Below are 25,818 nucleotides of genomic sequence, written 5' to 3'. Positions count from 1 at the left end.
AAGACAAATACCCAAGAGTATAAAAACAGCTTCTTTCCCATCACCCTCAGATTTCTGAATGGACAATGAATCACAGACACGACCTCTCTTTTCTCTTCTTTTGCACAAATTTATTTATTTAAATAAACACAATTTATAGCAACTTTTCACCTGCAATGCTGCCACAAGACAACAAATTTTGTGACACATGTTCACGACAATAAATTCTAATTTGATTCTGTTTCTGACCTCATATTTTGCCTCTCTCCATTCCACGCTGTAGGCTTTAACTCCTCACACGTCACTGTGACACCTAAGTTTACACTATCAACAATTGTATATTTGATCCCCTCTTCCAAATCGTTGGTCTATATTATGAACAGCTGGGATCCTGTTTCATTCCACTAATTGCAGCCTTCAAACTCAAAAGTGACCTGTTGCTTCCTGTTCCCTTTGCTGTCCATTAACTAATCCCTATCATGCACCAGTACATAACTCCAAATCCTATGTACTCTAAATATGATACAATGATGACATAAAGATTAGAGGTGTAATGGACAGTGAAGAAGGCTTGCAGAGGGATCTAGACCAGCTGGAAAACTGGGCTGCAAAATGGCAGATAGAATTTAATGAAGAGAAGTGCGAAGTGTTGTACTTTGGGAGAATTGACCATGGTAGGACATATACTGTAAACGGTAGGGTACTAAGAGTGTGGACAGAGGACAGAGGGTCAAAAGCCAGATGATCTGGCCTAAAACTGGATATCTGGCCACCCTACCCAGCACCCCTCCCCCACCGTCGAAAGCCGCAATTCCCTGCCTGGGGTTCGATAAGGGATCACATAGTCCCTGAAGGGGTTGATGGTCTAAAAAGTGGGACTCCTGATCTGGAGGATCATGGTCACAGGGAGAATGTGCAAACTCCACAGAGACAGCACCTGAGGTCATGACTGAACCATAGATCCACAGAACATTAGAGTGTAGAAACAGGACCCTTCAGCCCTTCTAGTCTGTGGTGAACCTTTTTTTTGCCTAGTTCCACTGGCCTGTACCCAATCCATCGCCCTCCATATCTCTCTCACCCATGCTCCAGTTCACATTCTTCTTAAATGTTGAAATTGAGCCAACATTCACCACTTCAGCTGGAAGCCTGTTCCACACTCCCAGCCTCCCTGCATGAAGATGTTCCCTCTCATGTTCCCCTAAACTTTTTACCTTTCACCCTTAATCCATGTTCTCTGGTTTGTATCTTACCTACCCTCAGTGGAAAAAGCCGATCTACATTTACTCTATCTATCCCCCTCATAATTTTAAATACTTGTATCAAATCTCCCCTCATTCTTCTACATCCAGGGAATAAAGTCAATTCCTGAAGTCCAGGCAACATCCTAGTAAATCTTTTCTTCACTCTTTCTATATTATTGATCCTTTTCGTGTGGTTGGGTGACAAAATCTGCACCCAATACTCCAAATTTGGCCTCACCAATGTCGTATACAACTTTACCATAACATCCCAACTCCTTTACTCAATACTTTGATTTCTGAAGGCCAAAATGCCAAAAGCTCTCTTTACAACCCTATCCACCTGTGACACCACTTTCAGGGAATTATATATCTATTCTCAGATCTCTCTGTTCTACTGCACTCCTCAGTGCCCTACCATTCACTATATATGTCCTTTCTTGGCTTGTCCTTCCAAAATGCAACACCTCACACTTGTCTGCATTAAATGTAATTTGCCATTTTTCAGCTGGTCAAGATCCTTCTGCAAGCTTTGAAAACTTTCTTTTGTGATGGAATATTTTAGAATGTTTTTGGGATATAAATTGGTAAAATAGAGAAGGTTACATACACACACACACTTTAAAACAGATCTTATTTGAAATATTGGAGAATTCATATCCACAGTACTTTGAAGAGGAACTGTGAGGAATGTTATGCACATTTTACAAGTAGGTGCTAATTGAAATGATGTCATGAAATCAATAGACTATTGTCTTGGAAGGACAACCAGAGCCAGGTTGTCTGCTTTGGACCTTTTTACAAGGCTTTTGACCTCTCTGCAAAGTGCTCTCTCAGAGGACATTGAGAGGTTATTGTTTACCTAAAACAACAAATGGACCAGAAGACTGACTGCTATTGTTTGCTGGGGAAAGTCAGGGGTTTTGCAAGTGAGAGAGAGAAGGACATGCTGCTGGCAGTTTGAATCTCAGATAGAGAGAGACACACAGAAGGGAGTCTTGGACTGTATGTGACACAGAAAGCTGTAACAAGCCAGGAGAAGCTTGTTGGAACTGAAACAGATGCTCCAGAGTGGCAGATGGCTGGAAGTGCTATTTGTCTGATGTTTCTCTTGGAATAAAAGGAACAGAAAGGAACTCTGTGGTAGCTTGAAAGAAAGAGGTTATCATCTGGAGAACCCTGATGGGGCAAGTTTCATCAGCAAGACATTGAGGTAACTAATGGTGGTACCTCCGTTGTGGAAATCTTGGAACAACACATCTCTCTCTGCAAACCTACCAGAACCTTCCTGAGCGGTAACCATTTACCTTTCGAGCACCAAAGCCTGATGAACTTTATACATGTTAAATTCTGTGCACAGTATAAGAATTGCCTGCAACCAGAGAACTTGGAAGAATGAGAAGTGAGATTGAACTGTGAACCAAAGAACTTTTCTTAAATTTACACACACATTACACACACATGCGGTTAGAATTAGAAGGGGGTTAAGTTAGGTTAATTAAGGTAATAGTCATAAGTGAAAGTTTGATTCTGTTTTCATGTTTAAAGAAAATTAAAAACAACTTTTGTTTAAGTAACTACTTGTCGTGTTAAATATTTATTGCCGTTGGGTTTTGGGGACCTTTGGGCTCGTAACACTTTGCTGTCAGTAACATCCCCAATCTTAGTGTCATCTGCAAATTTGCTGATCCAATTTACCACATCATCATCCAGATTATTGATATATATGACAAACAACAATGGTCCCAACACCATTCCCTGAGGCACACCACTAATCACAGGCCACTAGTCTGAGAAGCAATCATCCACCACTACTCTCTGGCTTCTCCCATCCAGCCATTGTTGAATCCAGATCACTACTCTACTATGGATACCTAATGTCTGAACCTTCCTGACTAACCTCCCAAGTGGGATCTTGTCAAAGACCTTATTAAAGTCCACGTAGAGAACACCCATGACCTTTCCTTCATCAAGTTTCCTGGTAACTTTCTCAAAAAACTCTATAAAATTGGTTAAACATGACCTACGACACACAAACCCTGGGTCACTGGACATGTAGAGCAGTGGCTCTTCCAGTTACACCACTGTTGTCTGGTGAAGTGGTCTGTGTATTATTTTCTTTCTTCTTTCTTACATTTGCCATCTAAGAATCTGTGGGAACCAGTCTTTGTAGTTTTGTATGATGTCAGACAGTGTATAGTCTCTATTCGCAGCTATCTCTATCAAAGCCTTAGGATGCAAGATATCAGGTCCTGAAGCTTTTGTCTTTTGCCCCATTCATTTCTTCAGGTGTATTTATTATTAATGTTAATCTCCTTTAGGTCCCCTTTCATTTTAGACCTGCTCCACGTCACTAATAGATGCAGGCATTGTCAATTCATCCTCTTGCACTTTCTCTATCATTCCGTAAAATCAAAGATGGGCATTTACTTCAGCTGCAGTTTCCTTTCTTCTTTGGCTTGGCTTCGCGGATGAAGATTTATGGAGGGATAATGTCCACGTCAGCTGCAGGCTCGATTGTGGCTGACAAGTCCGATGCAGGACAGGTAGACACGGTTGCAGCGGTTGCAGGGGAAAATTGGTTGGTTGGGGTTGGGTGTTGGGTTTTTCCTCCTTTGTCTTTTGTCATTGAGGTGGGCTCTGCTGTCTTCTTCAAAGGAGGTTGCTGCCCGCCGAACTGTGAGGCGCCAAGATGCACGGTTTGAGGCGATATCACAAGAATTCCCCTGATCTCTACTACCTCCACGATATCTGGGAGGTTTTCTGTTCCTTCTTCAACGAGGACAGGCATCCTCCAAATGGATGGTATTAACATTGTCTTCTCCAGTTTATATCAGACTTTCCCACCACTCTTCTGCCCACCCACATCTTTCCTTTAGTTCTCTCTCCCTCTTCCCCCTGTCTCCTTTCACAGAGTCAAAATCAATTTTCACCTTTCCTCTCTCCTGTCCTCTCTCCTGTCCCCTTATCATATCCAATAAACATATTTTGTCTGTTGGTCTGTACACCTCCTACCCCCATTCTTTGCTTTTAACCAGTCTGTTAATAGAAATGCCTGCCTGGGTTTTTTTTGTTCTTACCTTGAGGAAAAATTAGGCCAAAACATCCCCAATATATCTTTACCTCCAATGGACACTGCAAGATAAGCTGAGTTCCTCCAGCATCTCTGTGTTTCTAAGAAAGTGTTTCTTTATAGCTCTACCCTCACTTCCTTCCCTTTCCTCTCCATTCATGGAACTAATCCCTGCCCCTATCACTTCTCAGCTTTTCCTCTTCTACCCTCCCAGATATACCTACTTATGACCTCTTACCTGTTGGCCTGTGCTCCTCCCTACCCCTTAAGCGTCATCTCCTCTTCTCTCCGCTGCCCCCTCCCCACCTTTTCATTCAGGCACCTGTTGCTTTTTGCTCATACCTTGGCAAAAGGCCCAGGCCTGAAACATTGGTCACCCTTTACTTCTTACCGATGTTACATGACCTGCTGAGTTTCTCCTACACTTTTGTCTAGAGCTCTTTGTAGTCTCTACTGTTTCCTTATTCCCTAACACAATTTATCCTTTGTCAGTTCGTGAAGGGATTACTTTAACCTTTTCTAATCTTTTCTGTTTCAATTAACTATGGAAGCTCACAGAATATTTTTATATTTCTCACCCAGCTACTTCTGTTCTATTTTCCTATTAATGCCCTGATCCTCATAGAACATGGAACACACATAACAGAAAACAATACAGCAGGGTTCAGTCCCTTCAGCCCATGGCATTGTGCTGATCTTTGTAAACCGACTCCACAACAATCTAATTTTCCCTTACCTCACACCCAATAACCCACCATTTTTCTTACTCCCATGTGCCTATGCCTTCCTCTGCTGAATTCTTACATTTTCAGGCTTACTAAATTTTTGCCACATTGCAAGATTTTCTTTTGATCTCGTAACATTTTTGACAGGCTCACTTGGGCCACTTTTCAATAGAACACAGAACAGGGCATCAAAGGAAAAGGCCCTTCAGCCCATGTCTGAACCAACATAATGCCAAAATAAACTGAAACACTTCTGCTTGCTTCTACCTGTCTGTTCTCTGCACATTCATATGTCTGATGTCGAAGCTATTCCAAGCACTTTCACTCATTTCGTATCTGCTTCCATCACTACTCCAAGCACCCAGTTCCAGACACCTAACACTTTTTGAGTAAAGAACTTGCCCGGCACATCTCCAAGTCAGGGAAAAGCTACAGTAGCCTAAGAACAGGCAGGAAATTAATGAAAGTGCTTGGAGTCTCACTGCCAACCTCTATGCTTCCTTGATCATGATTCCCTGGTCCAAGTTATCCAGGTAGAATCAATGGGAGCACCAAACAAGCACATACTGCAAGGAGATTTGCAGCCTTCAACTGGCAGAGTAGCTGAGTACAGATTCCTGTGGACATCAGACAGTCATGTAGCAAAATGCAGAAATTGGAACTGAAAATGTGGGTGGCAGCTGAAGGACAGGCAGTGTGATTGTCATGGCTGAGTTGTGAGTGCCCAATGACACACTTCAGTGATGTGACATAATTTCAATCCATAGAGTTTAAGAACAGACATCTGTCACCAAAATGCATCTTCCAAAGTTAAATGTCTGCTGTGAACTAACCAGTCTAAATTCCAGAGTGATGTAAATGATCTGGAAGTCTTAGATGTAACATATTATTTCTCAAAGCATCAACGTTATGGATACAGTGTTAAAAAAAAAAGTTGTGCTTTCAAATTTCAAAGCCAGGCTATCGTTTCTCCTTTGCTTCCTGTTTGCTAAATGAATCTATTCCCTTGAAATGTAACCATTGCCAATGTCTCGATTTTCCGAAAGATCTGGGGAAATTATTGATGGATGCTGCATGCTGCACACTGTTTGTTGCTTGATGGTTCAATACACTGATGCAGAACACTGACAGGAATCAATCTATTTGACAAAGAACCTCACATTTGTTGTTACCCTTGTTTATCAGTCAATAACAAGGAGCAACACAGCTGGTGGAACACGATAATACTCAAGACAATGTGTAGTTACTTACATTGTCCCCAAAATGCTTTAAAGGTGTGAAAAATCAAAGGGAAAGTAAGTTTAGGACAGGAAGTATGGAGAGAGGGCGGGGAGCAATGCACAGTGTGGATTTGGACTATGACCTCAGTGGGGTCAAAGGAGTGAAATATAGATAGATGGTTATGGGGATGGTGTGTGGGGAATCATGAAGATTGAGACAATGTAACCATGTGGGGAAGGCTTGATGGATCAGCAGGCCTTTTCCATCCATCATTTTGATGTCATATACAAGATGAATGGTGCTGGCTCTGGCCATCAGCTTCAAGGAAAACCGTCAGTACTCAGCCACTCAAACTGATGTCCTGAACATTGTATGACTGAAGCTTGCAGACAGACATAGGGTTGGGTGGGGAAGTATTGCTGTATCTGTCACCAAACTCCACACCTGGGACCCCATAGAGCCTGGGGCTACTGGGATTCCCCTACAACACACAGGGAAACTGCCAGTCAGATGTTTCCCTCAGACTGACCTGTCCAGGCCTGTAGAGACGAAACAAGGAGAAGGGAAATGCAAGAACTGCAGATGCTGGAATCCATAGGTTCTTTCAGGTGGACAGAATACCCCAATGTAAAGAAACATATTCTACATCTATGTGGCTGTCGGGAGACCACCTGAAAGAGCAGGAGGCATCTCCGAGGCGCATTTTCCAACCCTCCTCTGAGAGGGATAATCGCTGGAGCACTGAAGTCCCCCTAGGCACCTGAATGCAGCTGCCTGAAAATGGCTGCTAAGGGGCGGGCTGATGACAATCAGCTGGCAAGTACCTGACAGCCCCCCGCCCCCGGCGCAAGATGTCAGGACAGGGGCGGCCGGCGCGGGACTTCAGGGAAGGGGCAGCCTGCTCTGAAGTCCCACACCGGCCACCCCAGACCTGACATCCTGCACCAGCCGCACAAGCCCTGATGTCCCACACCGACCTCCCCAGCCCTGATGTCCCGCGCTGGCCGCCGCAGCCGCGACGTCCCACACCGGCCACCCCAGCCTTGATGTCCCGCACCAGCCACCCCAGCACTGACGTCCTGTGTGGGCTGCCCTAGCCCTGACATCCCACACCAGCTGCCCCAGCCCTGACGTCCCACACCAGCAGCCCTTGCCCCAACATCCTGCGCTGGTCACCCCCTGGCCTGACATTCCACGTTGGCTGCCCCTGCCCTGACGTCCCAAAGGGACAAGAGCCAGAGTGCACTTCGAGGCGCCTCTCCTACAGCTATCACTTTCAGGTGGACAGCACAGCACTTTCAGGGCTGCCATCTGAACGACTATTCCACAGGTCTGCATCCGCTTCTGCAGGCATATTCTTGGTGGAGCATGCACCTGAAAGTGGCTCATGACAAAGAGAATCTGGAGGGACTCAATGTGTCAGGACATGGAGAAAAATGGACAGTAATGTTTTTGATTGACCGAAACTAACGTGAGAAGGGGATATAGCAAACCTAAAAATTTTGTGTGTGGCTGGGGATGGGGGGAGTTGCTTATGAGTTCTTTTACTTTTGTTTACTATTTAAAATAATTTCCATATTTTAATTCTTTTTAAATAAGGTTCAAAACATCAAGTTCCTTTTTATTTAATAGCTTCACATTGAATGACAGCTTTGTGAACAGATGAAGCTCTTCCCCAGTGTTGTGCCTGGTCAAAGCCTTCCACATGGAGATGTACGCAGGCACTAGAAGCAGAAAGAGGTCCAGTCCACCTCCTCTGCCACTCAATGAGATCATGGGGTAGGATCGAGACTCGCTGCCACAGGCAAACCAAGTAGCTATTCATACAGCCCTGGACTTGAGTGGGGAAAGTAACTAAGATGGACCCAACCCCCCACCTACCCACCCCTCGGTGTGCAGCCTCAGTAAAGGTGGGCACACTGCGAGTTCAACAGACCAGCACAAGTCAGTGTAACACTTAACAAGTTCCTGGCTTAGTGTCTTGTGTGTCATTACTGTGCTAATGTACTGAAGATAGGAGGGTACATTGTGTATTTTCAGCTTAAGGTTTTTCTGAGGAAGGCAGTTCCCATAAGATTTTATGTCCATTAAAGTTAATGGACTGAAAATGTTGGCTGCAGGCTGACCTCCAAATTCCTGGATGTGCTTTTCACAGTTAGAGAGCTGGTTTGCAACGTTTACCCTAATGACACAATAAATCATTTCACTCCACTTTATTCCTTCTTCAACCAAAGATTTAATTCAGCCAAATCTAAATGAACCTCTGCTTTTCCTGTGATCTCTCAGAGTTCTGTCAAAACTGAGTTTGGGCAATCCCATCCCATTTTTCTCTAAAAACAAGTTAAAGCAAAATAAATCAGCTGTTTGTTCCTAATTGGATTTTTTTACTACTCCCCACTGAAAATTAATCCTTGAAACACATGATTGTCAGTCATATATCTAGTTACAGCACAATTACAGTCAATTCAAGACCAAGCACTGTAAACAGAAGAGGAGGAAACAGAGATCTCTTTAAATGTTACATTCTCCCAATTCTGGTTCCCTGACTGAAAAGAAATAATTCTGCACCAAGTTTTTAAAATTTAAATTCGGATATACAATACGTATCAGACCCTTTTGGGCTATGAGCTTCTGTGCCCAACAACACCTACATCCCCAGAACGTTTTGAACAGTGGGAAGTGTTACGAGCCCAGAGGACTCCAAAACCCAGCAGCAATAGAAATTCACCAAGACAAATGGTTACTTAAACAAAAGTTGCTTTTAATTTTCTTTAAACACAATAACAAGATCAAACTTTAACTTATTACTATTAACTTAACCCCCCTTTCCGATTCTAAGCGTATGTGTATGTAATGTGCATATGTTCACGAAAGTTCTTTGTTTCATAGTCCAATCATTCACCTCACTTCTCTGAGTTCACCGGTATCTGGCAATTCTTATACTGTGCAGAGAATTTAACATTTAAGAATCTTCACCAGGCTCTGGTGCTTAAAGTTAAATGGTTACCACTCAGGAAAGTTCTTGTTAGTTTCAGAGAGAAATTTGTTGCTCGTTGGACACACACAAACTGATTTCCTCCAATTAGTCACTTCATTGTCTGGCCAAAGAAACTTCCCCCATCAAAGGTTTTCCAAATGATAACCTCTTCTTCCAGGTCACCACAGAGTTCCTCTTGTTTCCCTTATTTCAGGAGAAACACTTTAGCCAGCCATTTCCTCTTGTAAGGACTACAAGGGTTTTGAACAGGCTGAACTCAGAACTCACAACCCATCTTCAAAATGGGGTTTTCAACAAGTCTGCCAGCTTGCCATTTTGCAGCCTGAATTGTTGCTGGAGAACTGACTTTTCTATCTCTCTCTGAGAGAAGAATCCTGTTGTTTTTCTCTCCCTCTCTGCTTGTAAAAACCAAAAACCTCTCGCAAGGCTCCAAACTTCTGAGCCTGGACTTTACTGCCCATACACAATAGATCAGCATTCTTTATTGCTTCTGCAAAGCCAACCGGGGCCTCAACATCTAGCTTAAGCAAAGCTCTTGCAATTTAAATGAGATGTCTTTTGTGAAGTATTACTGCTTGTGAAGTGACCTACACTAAACCCCCACAATCTATCTCTTTAAAGACATATTTATCTATAACCATTCTAATATAACCCATTACAAAAAGAAAGTGGAGTCCCTGAGGTTAACTTATACAGACACGGGGAAAACATACAAGCTCCTTACAGACAGTGCAGGATTCGAACCCTGGACCCAGTCGCTGGTGCTGTAACAGCGTTGCGGTAACCGCTACACTAACTGTGCCACCCTATGAGCAAACCCATAATGCAGGAAGTTTTTATCATTCATCAGTAATTGCTATGTTGTCAATCGTAGTCTGGTGGTTGCAAGAATAGGGTGAGAGCATAGAGGAGGCTTGGCAGGTGTGGGAAAGCTGATACCAATGGTGAGGTCAGAACCAGAATCTGAATGATTCCTTTTGCTTTTGTCTGAAGCCCATTTTGTTCTTGACCGAGAGATCCTTGGTGCTGATCCCAGGTGCCAATGGCGCTACTTGCCCAGGCCTTCTCGTAACTCTTTCTGGCTCTCCCAAGTTCCTTTTTAAGCTCCTTCTTGGTTACCTTATAATTCTCATGAGCCCGGTCTTATTTTTGCATCAGAAGCTTTATGTATGCTTTCTTCTTCTTTCACATAAGCAGGGCTGCAGATGCTAATAAATGGGGAAAGTCATTTCACATGAGGATTATTTCTAATCTATTCTTCTTTTCAAGAATTATTTCTATGCTCCAATCAAGCAGGGGAGCTTTGTAGATCCACCTGCCTATTGCTGCCTCTATTGGTTCTTTGAGGTACTACAGTATAAAGTGTGCAGCGAGATCGTCACAAAGTATACTATTTTTGCAAGCCCTGCCAGATTCTCTTATCAACTTATGAGGTGTTTTAAGAAGCACTTTATTGAACTTTTATTTCAACAAAAACTCTATTAATTCAGCGCCAGATCTCAATTTGAATTATGGACACACATTCTAATTATAAATGTGAATGCAACAGATTGTGGTTTATTAGACCCCCTGAGTTAATGGAAATAATTTACTATTCATATTTTCACTGTGCTAACACTGCCAGTGTGTTTCAGATCAAGAAAGACAACTATCAATCTCTCAGAAGCAGCTGCTCATAGGTGGATAAGGGAGGGAGCGATGGAGGGAGAGCAAACAGCAAATGGGGAGGGGGGATGGCTCTGTGCATCGAGAGGGAAGGGCGTGGATTGTCTCCTTTCCCCCAGCTCTCCACGTCTTCCCTCTCCATGCACAGAGCCATCCCTCATTTGCTTTTTGCAGCTCCTCCCCCTGCCCCTCACCCCTTACCATTTTATTGAGGCGCCTGCCTACATGTTGCTCATATCCTGATGAAGGGCTCAGGTCTGGAGCACTGATTAACTATCTTTATCTTTGCAACTGTTTTTGACCTGCTGAGTTTCTCCAGCATTGTGCTTTTACTTCTGTTAACTCAGTTTGCATATGAAATTGACAGCTCAGTAGGAGGACTCAGTGGATGCTGCTACACAAGACGTATTGTGAGCTGTTTGGTCACCCAGCTGTAGGAAGGGTATCATTAACGATGAGAAAGATGCAAAACAAAATTCATGGGGATTTAACCAGCACTAGAGGGTTTGAGTTGTAAGCAAAGGCTGGATAAGCTATGACTAGGAAACAAAGAGGCAGAGGGATGAGTAAGGTCAGGAAACCTTTTACCATGCATGGGCTGAATGGTGTGCCAGTGGTTGAACAGCGGGCTGCCCACTGATGCTACCATAAATTAAATTTTAAAAATCTTAAATGAACTCATTTGGTGGAGTGTGGGAGGAGTGGGTAGCGGTCAGACATTGCCTGAACAGACAGTAAGCAGCGCATACCTGTACATGTATTGGCGGGCCGGATGCACATGGTACTTTTGCATTGGGTTGCGGGCCGGATAAATTTGAATCGCAGGCCGAATCTGGGCCATGGGCCGTAGGTTTCCCACCCCCTGTTTATAAAATCATGTGGGTGGGGGGGGGGGGGGGAGGGGGGAAGAAATAAGATGAATCGTCATAGTCCTTATTCCAGGATAGGAGAGTCTAAAACTAGAGGTCAGAGATTAAGGATGATGGAGGTTAGATATTTAAAAAGGAACAGAGGAGCAACTTTTTCAGACAGATGGTGGTGGTGCATGGAATGATCTGCCATAGGTAGATGCAGCTACAATTATAAAATTTTAAATATATTTGGACAGGGACATGGCCAGGAAAAGTATGGAGAGCTATGGTACAAACACAGGCAAATGGAACGAGCTCAGATGGGTAATTTGGTCAGCAAGGATGAGTGGGACTGTGCTAAAAATCTGCATGAATTGAAGAGTTCAAGCTGTGCACCATCATTTGACAGCAGTTTCTAATTGATTGTACGAGTTTGTAAATGTTAAAGAAGTTAACAACTCACCTCAATTTCTCCTTCCATTATACTGAGTAGACGGAGAAGATCATCTTTGGAGAGTTCTAGCAACTTCTTTCTTCGTTCACTCTCCTCCAAAGACTTCTGAGGTTTCTTTGCAGGACCTGCTAGCCCCAATGTCTTTTCTCCATAACTGTGCCGATGAGTTTTGTTCTTCTTGCTGCCTGTGTAAACACCTTTGTCATCTTCATGGGCGTTATTGCTTGATGCATGACTATGGGATGGGGAATCCCCGCCACTGCTGCGGGATCTCATCCCAACCTGCATTGGAGAGAACACACCAGAATAAGTGATTGCATGAAATTTTAGAAGTAGGCAATAATTGTGCCCATTTTTAGATTCAAGGTTTGTTTTTTTTTAAAATCATGCTATGCAGAAGTGAAGACCCCATCTTACCTCCGCAGATCCAAATTCATTCTTAAAACAGAGATTATTGCATTAACAGGAATATTCATTCATAAATTACCTGCAGATCCTTCAGTGTTTATAATCTTTGCAAAATTTGGTAATGAAGGACCTATTGTTAACCAGCTATCTTCCATTTATTCCCTTAATTTTGACATGTATTTAATATGGAGTAAAGACCACATTCACATTAGTTCACTCTTGAACAGACAGAAAGAAATACATGTTTTTGCGCAATGACATCTAACCTTTTGTCTCCCCCCCTTAGTCAACTTGGAACACCTGACCACAGACTGAAACTTTCTTCTGAGGAAGGGGTGGGGGGGTGGGGGGGACATTTTTACACAGTGAATGCTGGGTGACTGGAATAAGCTGCCAGGAGTAGTGGTGGAAGCAGATACAATAGTAGCATTTAAGAGGCTTCTGTAATATGATGGGGAGGTAAGAATATCTATCAGATACAAGCAGCAGAGTTTTAGTTTGATTTGGGCATTATGTTCAACATGGACATGCGGGCCTTTGTTCTATGTTCTCCATGAATTTTATCTCACAACTAATAAATAGTATTTAATTTTCAGGTTGAAGCATTAACCCTCTTCTTCTAATTTTATCTGATGTTATGTTTCCAACATTTGTTTTGCAATTTAGAGATCCAGCATTGAAATAGGCCCTTCCAGCTCACAAGCCTGTGCCAATGCACCTTCTAACCTCATGCACCTTTGGAACTTGGGAGGGAATTGGAGAAGCCAAAGGAAACCCACAAGGACATAGCGAGAACATACAAACTCCCTACAGACAGTGGCAGATTTGAACCTAGGTCGCCGGCACTGTAACAGTGTTGCACTAACAACTATTTCAGAATTCCACCAATGTCAGACATTTAAGTTCAAGTTTATTAACCATCCTGGTAAATCCCATCAATGGGAGGGTGGAAGACCCCAGTTATCCTCTCCACCACTTTACTGTCCTATGAATTGATTTCCAATTTGATGCTCTACAGCTATGCGTTTGAAAGAAAGTTGACAGGATGGTGGCCAGTAGCCTTGCCCGCCACCCTGACAAGTGAGAAGATGTGTGGGCCCAGGATAGATCACTTCTTAAGTAGACTCCAAGTGCTCCCCACTCTCTCCACTATTGAGTTATTAATTTGTTGTTGAGAGTGGTCATCCCTGGTCCTCCTGAAGTCCACAATCATCTCATTTGTCTTATCCATGTTGAGACTCAGGTTGTTATTCTTGCACCATTTCACAAGATTTTCCACCTCTCTGTAGTGCGACTCATTATTGTTGCTGATGAGGCCAACAACTGTCATTTACAGACCTGACGCTGTTGGAGTTGGATCTGGCAATGCAGTTGTGGATCAGTTATGTGAACAGGAATGGGCTGAGCCCACAGTCCTGCAGTGCACCAGTGTTTAGTGTGATGGCGCTTGATGTTCTGCTGCCAACCCAAACAGACTGTAGTCTTTCCATTGGGAAATCCAGTATCCAGTTACAGAGAGAGGTGTTGAGTATCAGTGAGGACAGTTTCTCCACCAGCCTCTAAGGTGTGATTGCTATAGCATCATTGGTGGAACACTTCCATCTGTAGGTGATTTGAAATGGGTCTAGTCTCAGGGAGGGGCACTTTAATATACCCTATCTCCAGACGTTTGAAGCACTTCATAATGGAGGAGGTCAGTGTCACTGGGGAGTCATCATTGAGGCCTGTTACTGTCACCCTCTTTGGTACTGGGATAATAGTAGCTGTCTTGAAACCCTTGGGGATGATGGACTGTTGCAATGATGTCAATCGATCTGCACAGTCCTTCAGTACCCCACCAGGTCTGTTTTCTGGTCTCACTGCATTGTGTGGGTTCACCCTGGATAGGATTTCCCTCACTTATGCAAGGAGCCTGTTCTTCAGGAGAGATGGAGTTTTCTTTGGCGTCAGTCTGTTCTTGTTGAATCGCACGTAGAAGATGTTAATCTGTCTGGAAAGGAGGCACTGTTGTCTTGGTTTCACAAGGTTGTCTTGTTTTGATACCTTGCCACATGTGGCTTGTGTCACCGGTGTCGCACAGCTGACTATGAATTCTCTATGCGTACCCACGCTTTGCCTTTTGGATTGCAAAGGAGAGTTCAACCCTGGCTGATCTTAGTGCTAACTTGTCTCCTGAAGGCTGTATCTTGAGCTCTTAAATGGGCATGGACATCTGACCAGCCATGGTTTCTGGTTATCCCTGGTTGTGTGGCATTTGATCACCATGATATCCTCGATCTACTTGCTAATGTAGTCATTCACTGAGCTCATGCACTCCTCAATGTTTACAGTCATTGTAGGTGGCCGCCTCCCTGAAACTGCTCTAATCCATGGTATCAAAGCAGTCCTGTAGTGCTCCTGTGCCTCGCCCGACCATGCCCTGAATTGACTTCATCCATTTTGAAAAAGGTCTGGATGCTGGGGTTAGCAGGACGGATACGTGGTCCAAGTATCCAAGGTGGGGGCGACAGACAGCCTTGTATGCACCAGGGGTGTTGGTGTACACCCAAACTGGGCTATTCTCTCCACTGGTGGCAAAGTTGACCAACCGTTGAAGCTGTGTTAGAACAGTTTTCAGGAAGGCATGCTTGAAGTCGCCAGCTACAATCATGGCACCGTCAGGGTGGGACATCTGGGCTTTGCAGATGTTAATGTTGCTGTTGTGTTGCCAACAGCAAATCAGTTACCAAAATTAAATTGATCAGTTCATAATTGTATTGAAACAAAATATTTTTAAAAAATCTTTAAGGTATGTTGCAGAGAAAAATGTTCTATTAAGCTCAATTATTGTGTGAAACTCCTAAATATCCACATATCTTAGCTACAGAATCACTATTATTTGTCCTGGTTACTTTTAGCTTATAGTTCAATTAATCCAATGGTCCACAATGGTAAACAAACAAGAAGCAAAATGGGATGGATATGCAATAACTGTTTCAATATAGAATGACACTGGGGTGTGTTACACACATGAGCAAGGAAACAAATCCTCCAGCAAACTTACACATACTGACCAAGGTGCCTTCTTGAGCTAGAGGTCTCAACCTATAACCTTTTCTAATAACTGCATAGAATTTCCCAACTACATAACCCTCCATTTTTTTCAGTTCCAGGTACCCATCTAATAGTCTCTTAAAGATCCTATTGAGTCTCCACCACAATTGCCGTCAGCGCATTCCGTGACTCTATGTCAGTGGTTCTTAACCTTTTTCTTTCCCCTCACATATCAATTTAAGTTTTCCCGATGCCATAGGTGCTCTGTGATTAGTAAGGGATTGATTAAGGTGGTAGGTGAGGGAAAAGAAAAAAGTTGAAAACCACTGTTTTAATCGTACCTAATTGACTCGTTTTGTGCACTGTTTCATGACTCCAAAGGAAATGGGCCAATGACAATTTTTCTCAAGCTAAATATTTCAGTAACAATTGGGTCTAGAGCAGTGATTCTCAACCATCCCTTCCCACTCACATACCATCTTAAACAATCCCTTACTAATCACAGAGCACCAATGGCACAAGGATTACTTAAAGTGATATGTGAGTGGAAAGAAAAAGGTCGAGATCCACTGTTCTATGTGAAAAACCTACCTCTTGCATCCTCTCTGAACTTACCTTAAACTATATCCTCTCATGTTTGTCATTTCAGCCCTTGGAAAAAGCTTCTGGCCATCCACATGATCAGTGCCTCTCATCATCTTAAACACCTCTGTCAGGTCACCACCCCTTACCGTCCATCACTCAAACTTTGGGTTGTCAAGGTTCAGACTTCTTGAACCTTCTCCTCATTTTGCTTAGCAGATTCTAGATGTGCAATCCTACAATGTATTAAACAACAGTAACATTGGCTGAAACGTTTTTTATCTTTTTAAAATTGCCATTGTGCAAATCTAAGGAACTGGTCTGTTTTTACATTAATTTTTCTGTCTTTTACTCTCAGTCTCCACCTATGGTTTTGTGATGGAACTGCATAATGTGCAAAGAGGATGCCCATGTTTGTATGAAACAGTTAACATTTTGATGACCATTTAACTCTGTTCCCCTCTCCACAACTGCTGCCTGGTCTTCTGTATATTGCTGCCATTTTCTGTTTTGATTTCAGATTTGAAACAATCATCATTTCTTCCAGCAGAAGACAAAATCTAACAGAGTCATTGAATCAACAAATCCAGCTCTTTGATGCCTGGAACATGAATTTTATTCAATAGGATGGCGTATCCCACAAAATATCAGGCCAAGGAACCTGTGCTATTCCAGCCTCACACGATATTCTGCCTAGCTATTGAATGAGTTGTTTATTGTCGGGTGTACTGAGATACAGTGTTCTGCATGCTGTCCTATAACCCTACAGCATGAACATGAAATTTTCAAATTTCAGGTCACCCCATCCCGATCTGGTTCCACTGTTTCCATCTGCCCATTTCCTCAGCCCATTCCAGAACTTGCTCTTCACTCAAACTCCCCTGCCTCATCTCCCACATTGTCTTTCCACTGAACCCCTCTCACCAGTATCCTATTATCTCTTGACCCCTCCCTCTCACCCACATCATTTTTATGTTTGCTATCCCTCCTTCCCACCTAAGTCTCAATAAGATTTTCCAAACCCAAGGAGCTGACTGTCCATTTCCCTCCAAGGATGCTGCCTGAGCCAGAAGTCTCTCCAGCTTGTCCTTGAGGGTGCAGTCAAGTGAAGGATGTGCAAGTAAATTGCTTATTAATGCTGCTTTGTTGTTGGATGGAGGGAAGGAGAGAAGAGCAGTTGTTAAGGACATAAGAAATAGGAGATGGAGTTGGCCACCCAGCCCATTTAGACTGCTCCACCATTCAATAAGATCATGGGTGATCTGGCCATGGACTTAGCTCCACCTACCTGCCTCTTCCCCATATCCCCTGATTCTCCATCTCTACAAAAATCTATCACACTCTGTCTTAGTATGCAAAGCATCTTTTCCTTGGACAGAATATTTCCCAGATTCACCGCTCTCTAGGAAAAGCTGTTCCTTCTCAGATCCGTCCAAGATTTACTCCCCTGAATCTTGAGGCCCCTGATTCCACCCTCCAGTGGAAAATACGTTTCCTGTCTCTATCTTTCCATTTCATAATTTTATCTCTTTCTAAAAGATTCCCTCTCATTTCTTCTGAATCTCAGCAAGTATAATCCCAGGTGATTCAATCTCTCCCCATAAGATAATCCCCTATTTTTTTAATCAACCTGGCGGCTTCCTCTGCATTGCCTTCAAACCAGGTACACAATCCTTTATCCGGACATCTAGAATCCGGAAAGCTCCAAAAACCAGCAAGTGGGGAGAGAGACGGCAGCGCAAGTTGGGTGGGGCGGAGGCCGGCAGTGCATGTCGGGCGGGCGAGGGGGAGAGACCGGCAGTGCCAGACGGGTAGGCGAAGGGGGAAGACCGGCAGCGCCAGTCGGGTGGGTGGCGGAGGGGTGGGGGGGGAGGGAGATGGCAACATGACTGGAAGGGGGTAGGGTGGAATCGGAAGCACAATTCGGATGGGCTTAAATCTAACTTTTCAAAATCCAGAAAAATCCAAAATTCGGAACACACTGTTCCCCAAGGGTTCCAGATAAAGGATTGTGTACCTGTATAACTTTTCTTAAGTAAGGAGACCAGCACTATCTGCAGTACTCCAGGTGGAGCCTCGCCAGGGCCCTGGGCAGTTGCCACAGGAACTCCCTCCACACAAATTCAACCCTCTAGCAATGAAGGCCAATGTGGTCTTCTTGATTACCCGTTGCACCTACAACTAACTTTTTGTGATTCATGCACAAGCAGTCTCAAATTGCATAACAGCTTGCTGCAATCTTTCACCATTTAAATAATAATCTAGTCTTTTAATTTTCCTCCCAAAATGGATGACCTCACATTTAGAAACATTGCACTCAATCTGCTAGACCATTGCCAACTCACTTAACCTATTAAAATCTTTCTGCAGACTTTCTGCATCTTCTGCACAATTTATTTTTCCACTCAGCTTGGCATTATCAGCAACCTTAGATACACCACAGTCTGTTCCCTCTTTCAAATCGTTTATATCGTGAACAGTTGCGGGAACAGCGCTGACACCTGTGGCACTCCACTGATTGCCAACCTAAGAAACACCCATTTATCCCAACTCTCTGCTTTCTATTGATTAACCAGACCTCAATCTATACCCCCAACTCCATGCATCCTTATTTTATAGATATGTCTTTAAGCAGCATCTTATAGAATGCCTTCTGGAAATCCAGCCGTTCCTCTCAATGCACTGTGCTCATTCTATCTTTAAAGAACTCCAATAAATTTGTCAAACATAGCCTGTCCTTCCTGAATCCATGCTATGTCTGCCTATTTGAACAATTTCTATCCAGATGTATCACTATTTCTGATACAGATTCCACTGGAACCTGACCAGGTTGGCTTCCAGCATGATAGACAGACAACTTTGGTAAATTACTATAACCGGCTCTACTATAACTTCTGCCATTTCTTTCATTACCCTGAAGTGCATTTCATCAGGATCAGGGGCTTATCTATCTTATGGCCCACTAGTATACTTTTGTACTCGTAACGGTATCGAGGTTCTCACCTTCTAACACATCCATAACATTTCTCTTTGGCATGTTAAGCATGCCTTCCACCATGAAGACTGTAGTCATTCGAAACCTCAGCAATTTCTGCATTTCCCAATATTAACTCCTCTTTCTCAACTTCCATAAAAAAAAAACCTTCATTCACTTTAGCCACTTACTTTCCACTTTTTATAATTACAAAAACTCATTGTTTTTATATTTGGCTTTAATTTACAATTGTTATATCGTTTGCCATTCTTTGTTCCTTGCTTATGGTTTTTGTTGCTTTTTAAAGATTTCCCAATCTTCCAATTTCCTACTACTTTTGGTGACTTTGTAGACATGGGCTTTGAGTTTGATCACTTCCTTTATTTCTTTCATTATCCAGGTCTGGCTGTCCCCACCGTTACTGTCCTTGCTTTTAACTGGAATATATTTTTATTGAGCACTGTGAAAAATCTCTTTGAAAGTATTCCTCTCTTCTTCTGTTCTCATCTGATCCACCATATAGTCTGTGTTCCCAGTCTACACTAGTCATCTCCTCCCTCATCCCATTGCCGTCCCTTTTGCTCAGACATAATACACTGGATTTGGATCAAATTATTACACCCTTCATGTATGATAAATCCAGTCATGCTGTGATCACTCTTTCTGAGAGGATCCCTTATGACTAGATCATTAATTTTATTTATCTCATTGCACAGGACCAGATCTAACATAACATGTTCCTTTGTAGGTTCAGTAACTTGCTGTTCAAGAAAGCTATCACGGATGAATTTTGTGACGTCCTCCCAATGACTGCCTTGACCAACCTGATTCACCCAACCGATGTGCAAGTCCCCATCACACCTGCTATTCCATTCTTACATACATCAGCTATTTCTTGGTTTACTGCCAATGCCATGTTTTTTTTGGTGCCCTTTAGACAACTCCAACAGTGATTTTTTTTCCCTCCTTTGCTTTTCCTAATCACTACCCAGATGGATTCAACAGAATATATTAACACAGAAATATGCTGTAGGATGGGAAGAGAAGTGGGAGTTAATAGAAGAGTGGACTAAAGTGGCAGAGGAAATTGACCTTTCGTAATGCTGAGAGGTAAGAAGAGGAGAATGGTATTTGATGGTAACAGTGTGCCTGAGAAGTAAAATGGGTGTGGAGAATGCTGTGACGCAATATGAGGTCAAAGTGAGCCCTATCATTTCGGAAAAGGAAGAGGTCAAACAAGATGGATTGGAAATCGTGTGGACATGGGCTAGAGCCCTGGGAACTATAATGGAACAGATTCCATGACTGAGAGAAGAAGAAGCAACATCAGAAAGATCATGTCAAAGAACAGATTCAAAGGCATTAAGTGCCAATTTCAGGAATTGGACTCCAAGGAACTGGAGGCAACTGGTGTGTAAGTGAGCAAGTTCAGAAATGAAGCCAAACAATCCAGACAGAGAAAGGAAGACTTCCTTTATCACAAGGCAATGTCTTTTTCCAACAGTATGGTCAGGAAGGATCAACCATTGTCAAAATCTTCCCTGAACATCCTTTTCCTCCTCTTCCTTCCTCTCCTGACTCAATGCATGACTGGCAAAACCTGAGCCCTCACTTGGTGAAGTTACAGAGCTCACAGCAATGAATGGAGAGACCTTCAATGGATAGTGTAATGCGCTGTTAGACAGAATCAGACACACACAAGGTAAAGACTGAACAACAGGCTTTAATCCACAAAGACCTCCACAGAGACAGGCTGGCTGTGGCTGCAGCAACTCAGTGTGAGGCCTAGGGAGGCCGGCACAGGCTTATATCCCAGAGGGTGATTGACACCTGACTGGGTGGGGCTTGATCCATTCAGGTTGACTGATTGGCAGCTGGCCAGGTGTTGTCCTGTCCCCTTACACTCCTGCAGGTACAGAGGTTGCCCCCTGCAGTAGGCTGGTGGTGTACCACCACAGATAGTACTGGAATTCACCCACAGGGTGGTCCAAGCAGTGGAATCATTGCTCCAACACACCACTGGTCTGTTCAAAGATATTATGTCTCTCATTGCAAGGATGCTCTGCTCTTGTGCATGGAGGCTGGTGCATGTTCCCAACCATCGGTCTGTGGTGGTGGCTTAATTTTAGTTGTTGCCAATTGCTCACACTGAATGTATTAGATGACTTCCTGGAATTCAATGTAAGGATCTTGTCGCTGTGACCATAGAAAATGAACCTGTTGCAGTTCTATGCTCTGAAGTAAGTCCCTCAGAATGACATGGTACTGTCAACTAACCTCTACACCATTGGGAAGCCAGCTATGATTGTAATCTTCCCTGCTGTTATCTATTGAGGGAAGGGTTGCCTCCCACTACTTTCACCAAGGGGCCTTCTGTCACCTCCTGATACAGCAGTAGATAGCACACAGACTGAGATCGCCAGATTTATCTGGAATAAAACTGGGGTTGGGAACATTTCTCCTTACATGGAACAGTTAGCGTAGCAGTTAGCGCAACACTATTACAGTGTCAGTGACCCAGGTTCAAATCCCCCACTGTCTGTAAGAAGTTTATATATTCTGCCTGTGACTGCGTGGGTTTCCTCTGGGTACTCTGGTTTCCTCCCACTCTCCAAAATGTACAGGGTTCGTACATTAATTGGTGAATTTAAGTGGCATGGGCCATAGTTCTTGTTCTCCAAAAACAAAATTAAAAATAAATAAAAATGAACACTGACAAGTGCAAACTTCAACCACAAGCTGCTCAGTTGTCTCATTAGAGCAACAGGGCCTCCTCAGTGAAATGCTCCCAGAGGTGACCAGCGACATTGGCCCATCCTGTCAAAGTCCTTCCTTCCATCCCTCTCCTGCCTGTTCTTCCTCCCTGGCTCCTCTCCTCCTTCTGTCTATCATGCTGGAAGCCAATCAGAGCAGGCCTTAAGAAAACACTTCTATCAACAAAAGAAGCAGACTAAAGAGTGACTGGAGGTTCCCATCCTCAGGATTCTCTGTTGAGGCAGCATCATTTACCACCTCACTGCTGTGACTGAGTATATAGATAATATATAGATATGTTTTAGGGAGATAAATTGGGAAAGGTTTGTTGGAGTAGGTCACATACAAATACTTTAAAACAGACTTTCTCTCAGAGAGAGAGAGAGAGAGAGAGAGATATCACTTGTACAGAGTTACAGCCAGCAGAAGTAGCTAGGACTGGAACAGGATGAGCTGGCAAGCTTATGGAAAGCCCAGTTGTAAGACGGCCTGGTTAAAGCCCTTCTGGTTCATGCAAGAGGAGAGGACTGGCTGTCTAATGTTTCACTTAGAATAAGCGAAACAGAAAGGCACTCTGTGGTGACCTAAAAGAAAGAGGTTATCATCTGGAGAACCCTGAAGGGGCAAGTTTCATCAGCAAGACAATGAAATGGCTGATTAAAAAGGAACAACAAATCTCTCAGTGAAAACCAACAAGAACCTTCCTGAGCGGTAACCATTTACCTTTCAAGTGCCAAAGCATTGTGAACTTTATAAATGTTAAATTCTGTGCACAGTATAAGAATTGCTTGCAACCAGTGAACTTGGAGGAATGAGAAGTGAGATTGGACTGTGAACCAAATAATTTTTCTGAACTTACACATACACATTACATACACATGTGCTTAGAATTAGAAGTGGATTAAGTTTGGTTAAGTAAGTCAATAGAGATAAGTTAAAGTTTGATTCTATTTTCATGTTCAAAGATGATTAAAAGCAACTTTTAAGTAACCATTTGTCATGGTGAATATCTATTGCTGCTGGGTTTTGGGGTCCTCTGGACCCATAACACTGCAAAGAAGGAAACTACTTCTCTCCAATCATCTGAACTCCAACTCAGCCATGTTATTGAGGATTCCTTTAAATAGTGCTACTGACAGAATGTAATTAATGTAGGCTCAGATCTTCCTTAATCTCCATACTTCTGGGTGAACATACAGTTCCCAAACCTCCTGATCAGTTATTGCCAGCTATTTCCCAATATCTCTCGAGTACTGAAGTGGACATGTGTAGTACCAGCCTACAGCAATTTTTTTCTTTTTTGTAGACATACAACATGGTCATAGCCCTTCTAATCTACAAGCTCAAGATGCCCAAATACACCAATTAACCTACAAATCTTGTATGTTTTTGGAGAGTGGGAGGAAACCAGAGCACCTGGAGAAAACCTACACAGACATGGGGAGGATATACAACTCTTTACAGACGACACCAGATTCGAACCCGTGTCACTGGTGCTGTAATCAAGTAAAGTCAAGTTTATTATCATCAAATTGCATGAGTACAACCCAATGAAACAGCGTTCTCCGGTCTTCAGTGTAAAACATGCTGACACACAACAGAACACACATACAGACAAACAATACATATGCAGGACAAATATTCATATATACAAATAAATAAATAGTTTTGTGCATATGAGAGATGTGGATGGTTTGTGTGAGCAGTTCCTTTGGTCATTCAGCAGTCTCACTGCCCATGGAAGAAGCTGTTTCTCAGCCTGGTGGGGCTGGCTCTGACACTCCTGTAGCTCTTCCCCATTGAGAGTAGTTGCGAGATACTGTAATAACTTTAACTGCTACACCAACCATGCTGTCCTTTTTCTCCGCAGTTGAACTGGGAATGTGGAATGCGCCTGGTGAACCTATGCAAGGGATGATCTGTGGCAGATATGGTGACTTGCTTCTTCTTCTCAGGTGGGAGAAAAAGAATGATTGATATTTTGAGCCAAAACTCTTCAGGACTGAGGGAAGTTAGTACAGGACAGGATGGGAGGGGTGAGGCAGAAACCCCACTTGGGATTGATAAACTAGACAGAGGTGAAATATGACAGAAAGTGGCAGCAGAGTAGGAGATGAAAGACAGAGGCAAGAAACTCAAAAGGGTCAGGTGAAGGAAGATGAGTCATCCAGGGTGGAGTGGGTGATAAGAAGACAAAGGTTGGCTGCGCTGGAACCTGATAAATAGAGGTGACAATGGTGGTACAAAGAGAGGCCAGATGGAAATGAAAGGAGGGGTGGGTGGGTGGAGAGGAATGAGTGGAGGAATCCAGTGGGGAGATGAGTTGGATAAATGGAACCAAAGAGGAGGGGGGGATGAGAATGGTGGAAGGGCTGGGTAGGGATGGTCAGGAAAGAGGGAAAGGGGAGAAGTGGAAGAACAGAAGGGGTACAGAAGAAGCCAGAGGGGTCTTCTTACCTAAAAATTCTATGTTCACACCACTTCCCAGATGGAATTTGAAGGGTTGCTTCTCTGGTTTGCATTGCGCCTCACTCTGGCAGTGGAGAATGCCCAGAACAGACAGTGTGGGGATGGGAAGGGAAGTTAAAATGGCACGCACCTGGGAAGGTAGGAGGGGGCTAGTGGGGGAATTAGTGATCCAGGAAGAGTCGAAGCATGACAGACAGAGGCAGTTGACTGGCTGATGATCAGTGGTAATAAAGGCAGTGAGTGCTGGAATATGATAAGAAGAAACTGTGATAATGATGTATAATGAGTGATAATATGGAACTGAAGAGAGGTTGGGAGAGAGGGGGACAATCCAATGGGGAAAATGGAAAAGAAAGGAACAAAGACACAGGGGGAGAAGAATGGGTGGGAGAAGCATGGTAGGAATGGGTGGGAAATAAGACAAAATAAAGGGAGGAGAAAGGAGGAAATAGTTCAGGAAAGGGGACACATCACTGGAAAATTCAATGCTCATACCATTGAGCTAGACATTCCAGGAGGATTATGAGATGGTGTTCCCTTAGTTTATGGTAGGACTCACTCTGGCAGTGGAGAAAGCCCAGGGCAGGCAGGTCAGTGTGTGAAGGTGGGTTGAAATGGCATGTAACTGGGAGCTAAGGAGGGCCATCATGAAACAGTCCCCGTCTGCATCTGGTCTCACTGACATAGAGGAGGCTGCATTGGGAGCAGCAGGATGGAGGAGGTGCAGGTGAATCTTTGCCTCTCTTGGATGGGCTGTTTTGGCCCCTGGATGATGGTGAGGGAGGAGGTGAAAGATCAAGTGTTGCACCTCTTGTGGTTGCAGGGAAAAGAACCAGGGGTCACAGACAGATGGGTGAGGAGCAACGAGTGGACAAGGAAGCCATGGAGGGTACAATCCCTGCAGAAGGCAGAAAGGGATGGGGAGGAGTAAATATGTGGGCTGATGAGGTCTAGTTGTGCCTGGTAGAAATAATTAAAGATAGTGTGCTGAATGTCGAAGCTAGTGAGGTGAACAACAGGAAATCTATCCCTGTTCTGTTTGATGTGACAGTGTAACTGAGAAACGGAGAAAATATGGAAATGGCTCCATTGACTTTAACATCATAGTTTTTGATGGACTTGAACCTAAAGCTTAGGGAATGGTCCAGCTGACTATTAAAAGTATTTTGGTGGTCTGTGCTTGTTCCTTTATTGTCCTGTACACATGTACAAAGTTTATTTACATTTGTTTGCCCCTAAAGGCACACAGAGAGGTGCCACTAGTCTGTCGCCCCAACGAAGAAGAGAAAGAGAAGCAAAAGAGAGTCCATTCATGTGCTCCTGGATTCCACCACTGCCTCTGATTCCACTGCCTCCTGGGCTCCTGTAACTTAGACAGCCAAATGGCCTCC

At 43.5% G+C, this 25,818-nt stretch overlaps 1 protein-coding gene across 4 annotated transcripts in view; it reads right to left on the bottom strand.

Moving 5' to 3' along the window:
- Nucleotides 1-25,818, bottom strand: part of filip1b (filamin A interacting protein 1b) — a 265,621-nt gene that overhangs the window by 145,048 nt on the left and 94,755 nt on the right. For all 4 annotated transcript variants that reach the window (XM_069932128.1, XM_069932127.1, XM_069932130.1 and 1 more), the window contains one exon: nucleotides 12,217-12,489. In XM_069932128.1, the coding sequence (XP_069788229.1) occupies nucleotides 12,217-12,483 (267 nt within the window). In that variant the 5' untranslated portion in view covers nucleotides 12,484-12,489. The remainder of the gene's footprint in view (nucleotides 1-12,216; nucleotides 12,490-25,818) is intronic.

The sequence above is a fragment of the Narcine bancroftii genome, chromosome 4, assembly GCF_036971445.1.
Source record: "Narcine bancroftii isolate sNarBan1 chromosome 4, sNarBan1.hap1, whole genome shotgun sequence".
NCBI classification, from domain to species: Eukaryota; Metazoa; Chordata; class Chondrichthyes; order Torpediniformes; family Narcinidae; genus Narcine; species Narcine bancroftii.
Note: the sequence above shows the minus strand (reverse complement) of the source record. Positions and strands in the feature narration are given on the sequence as shown.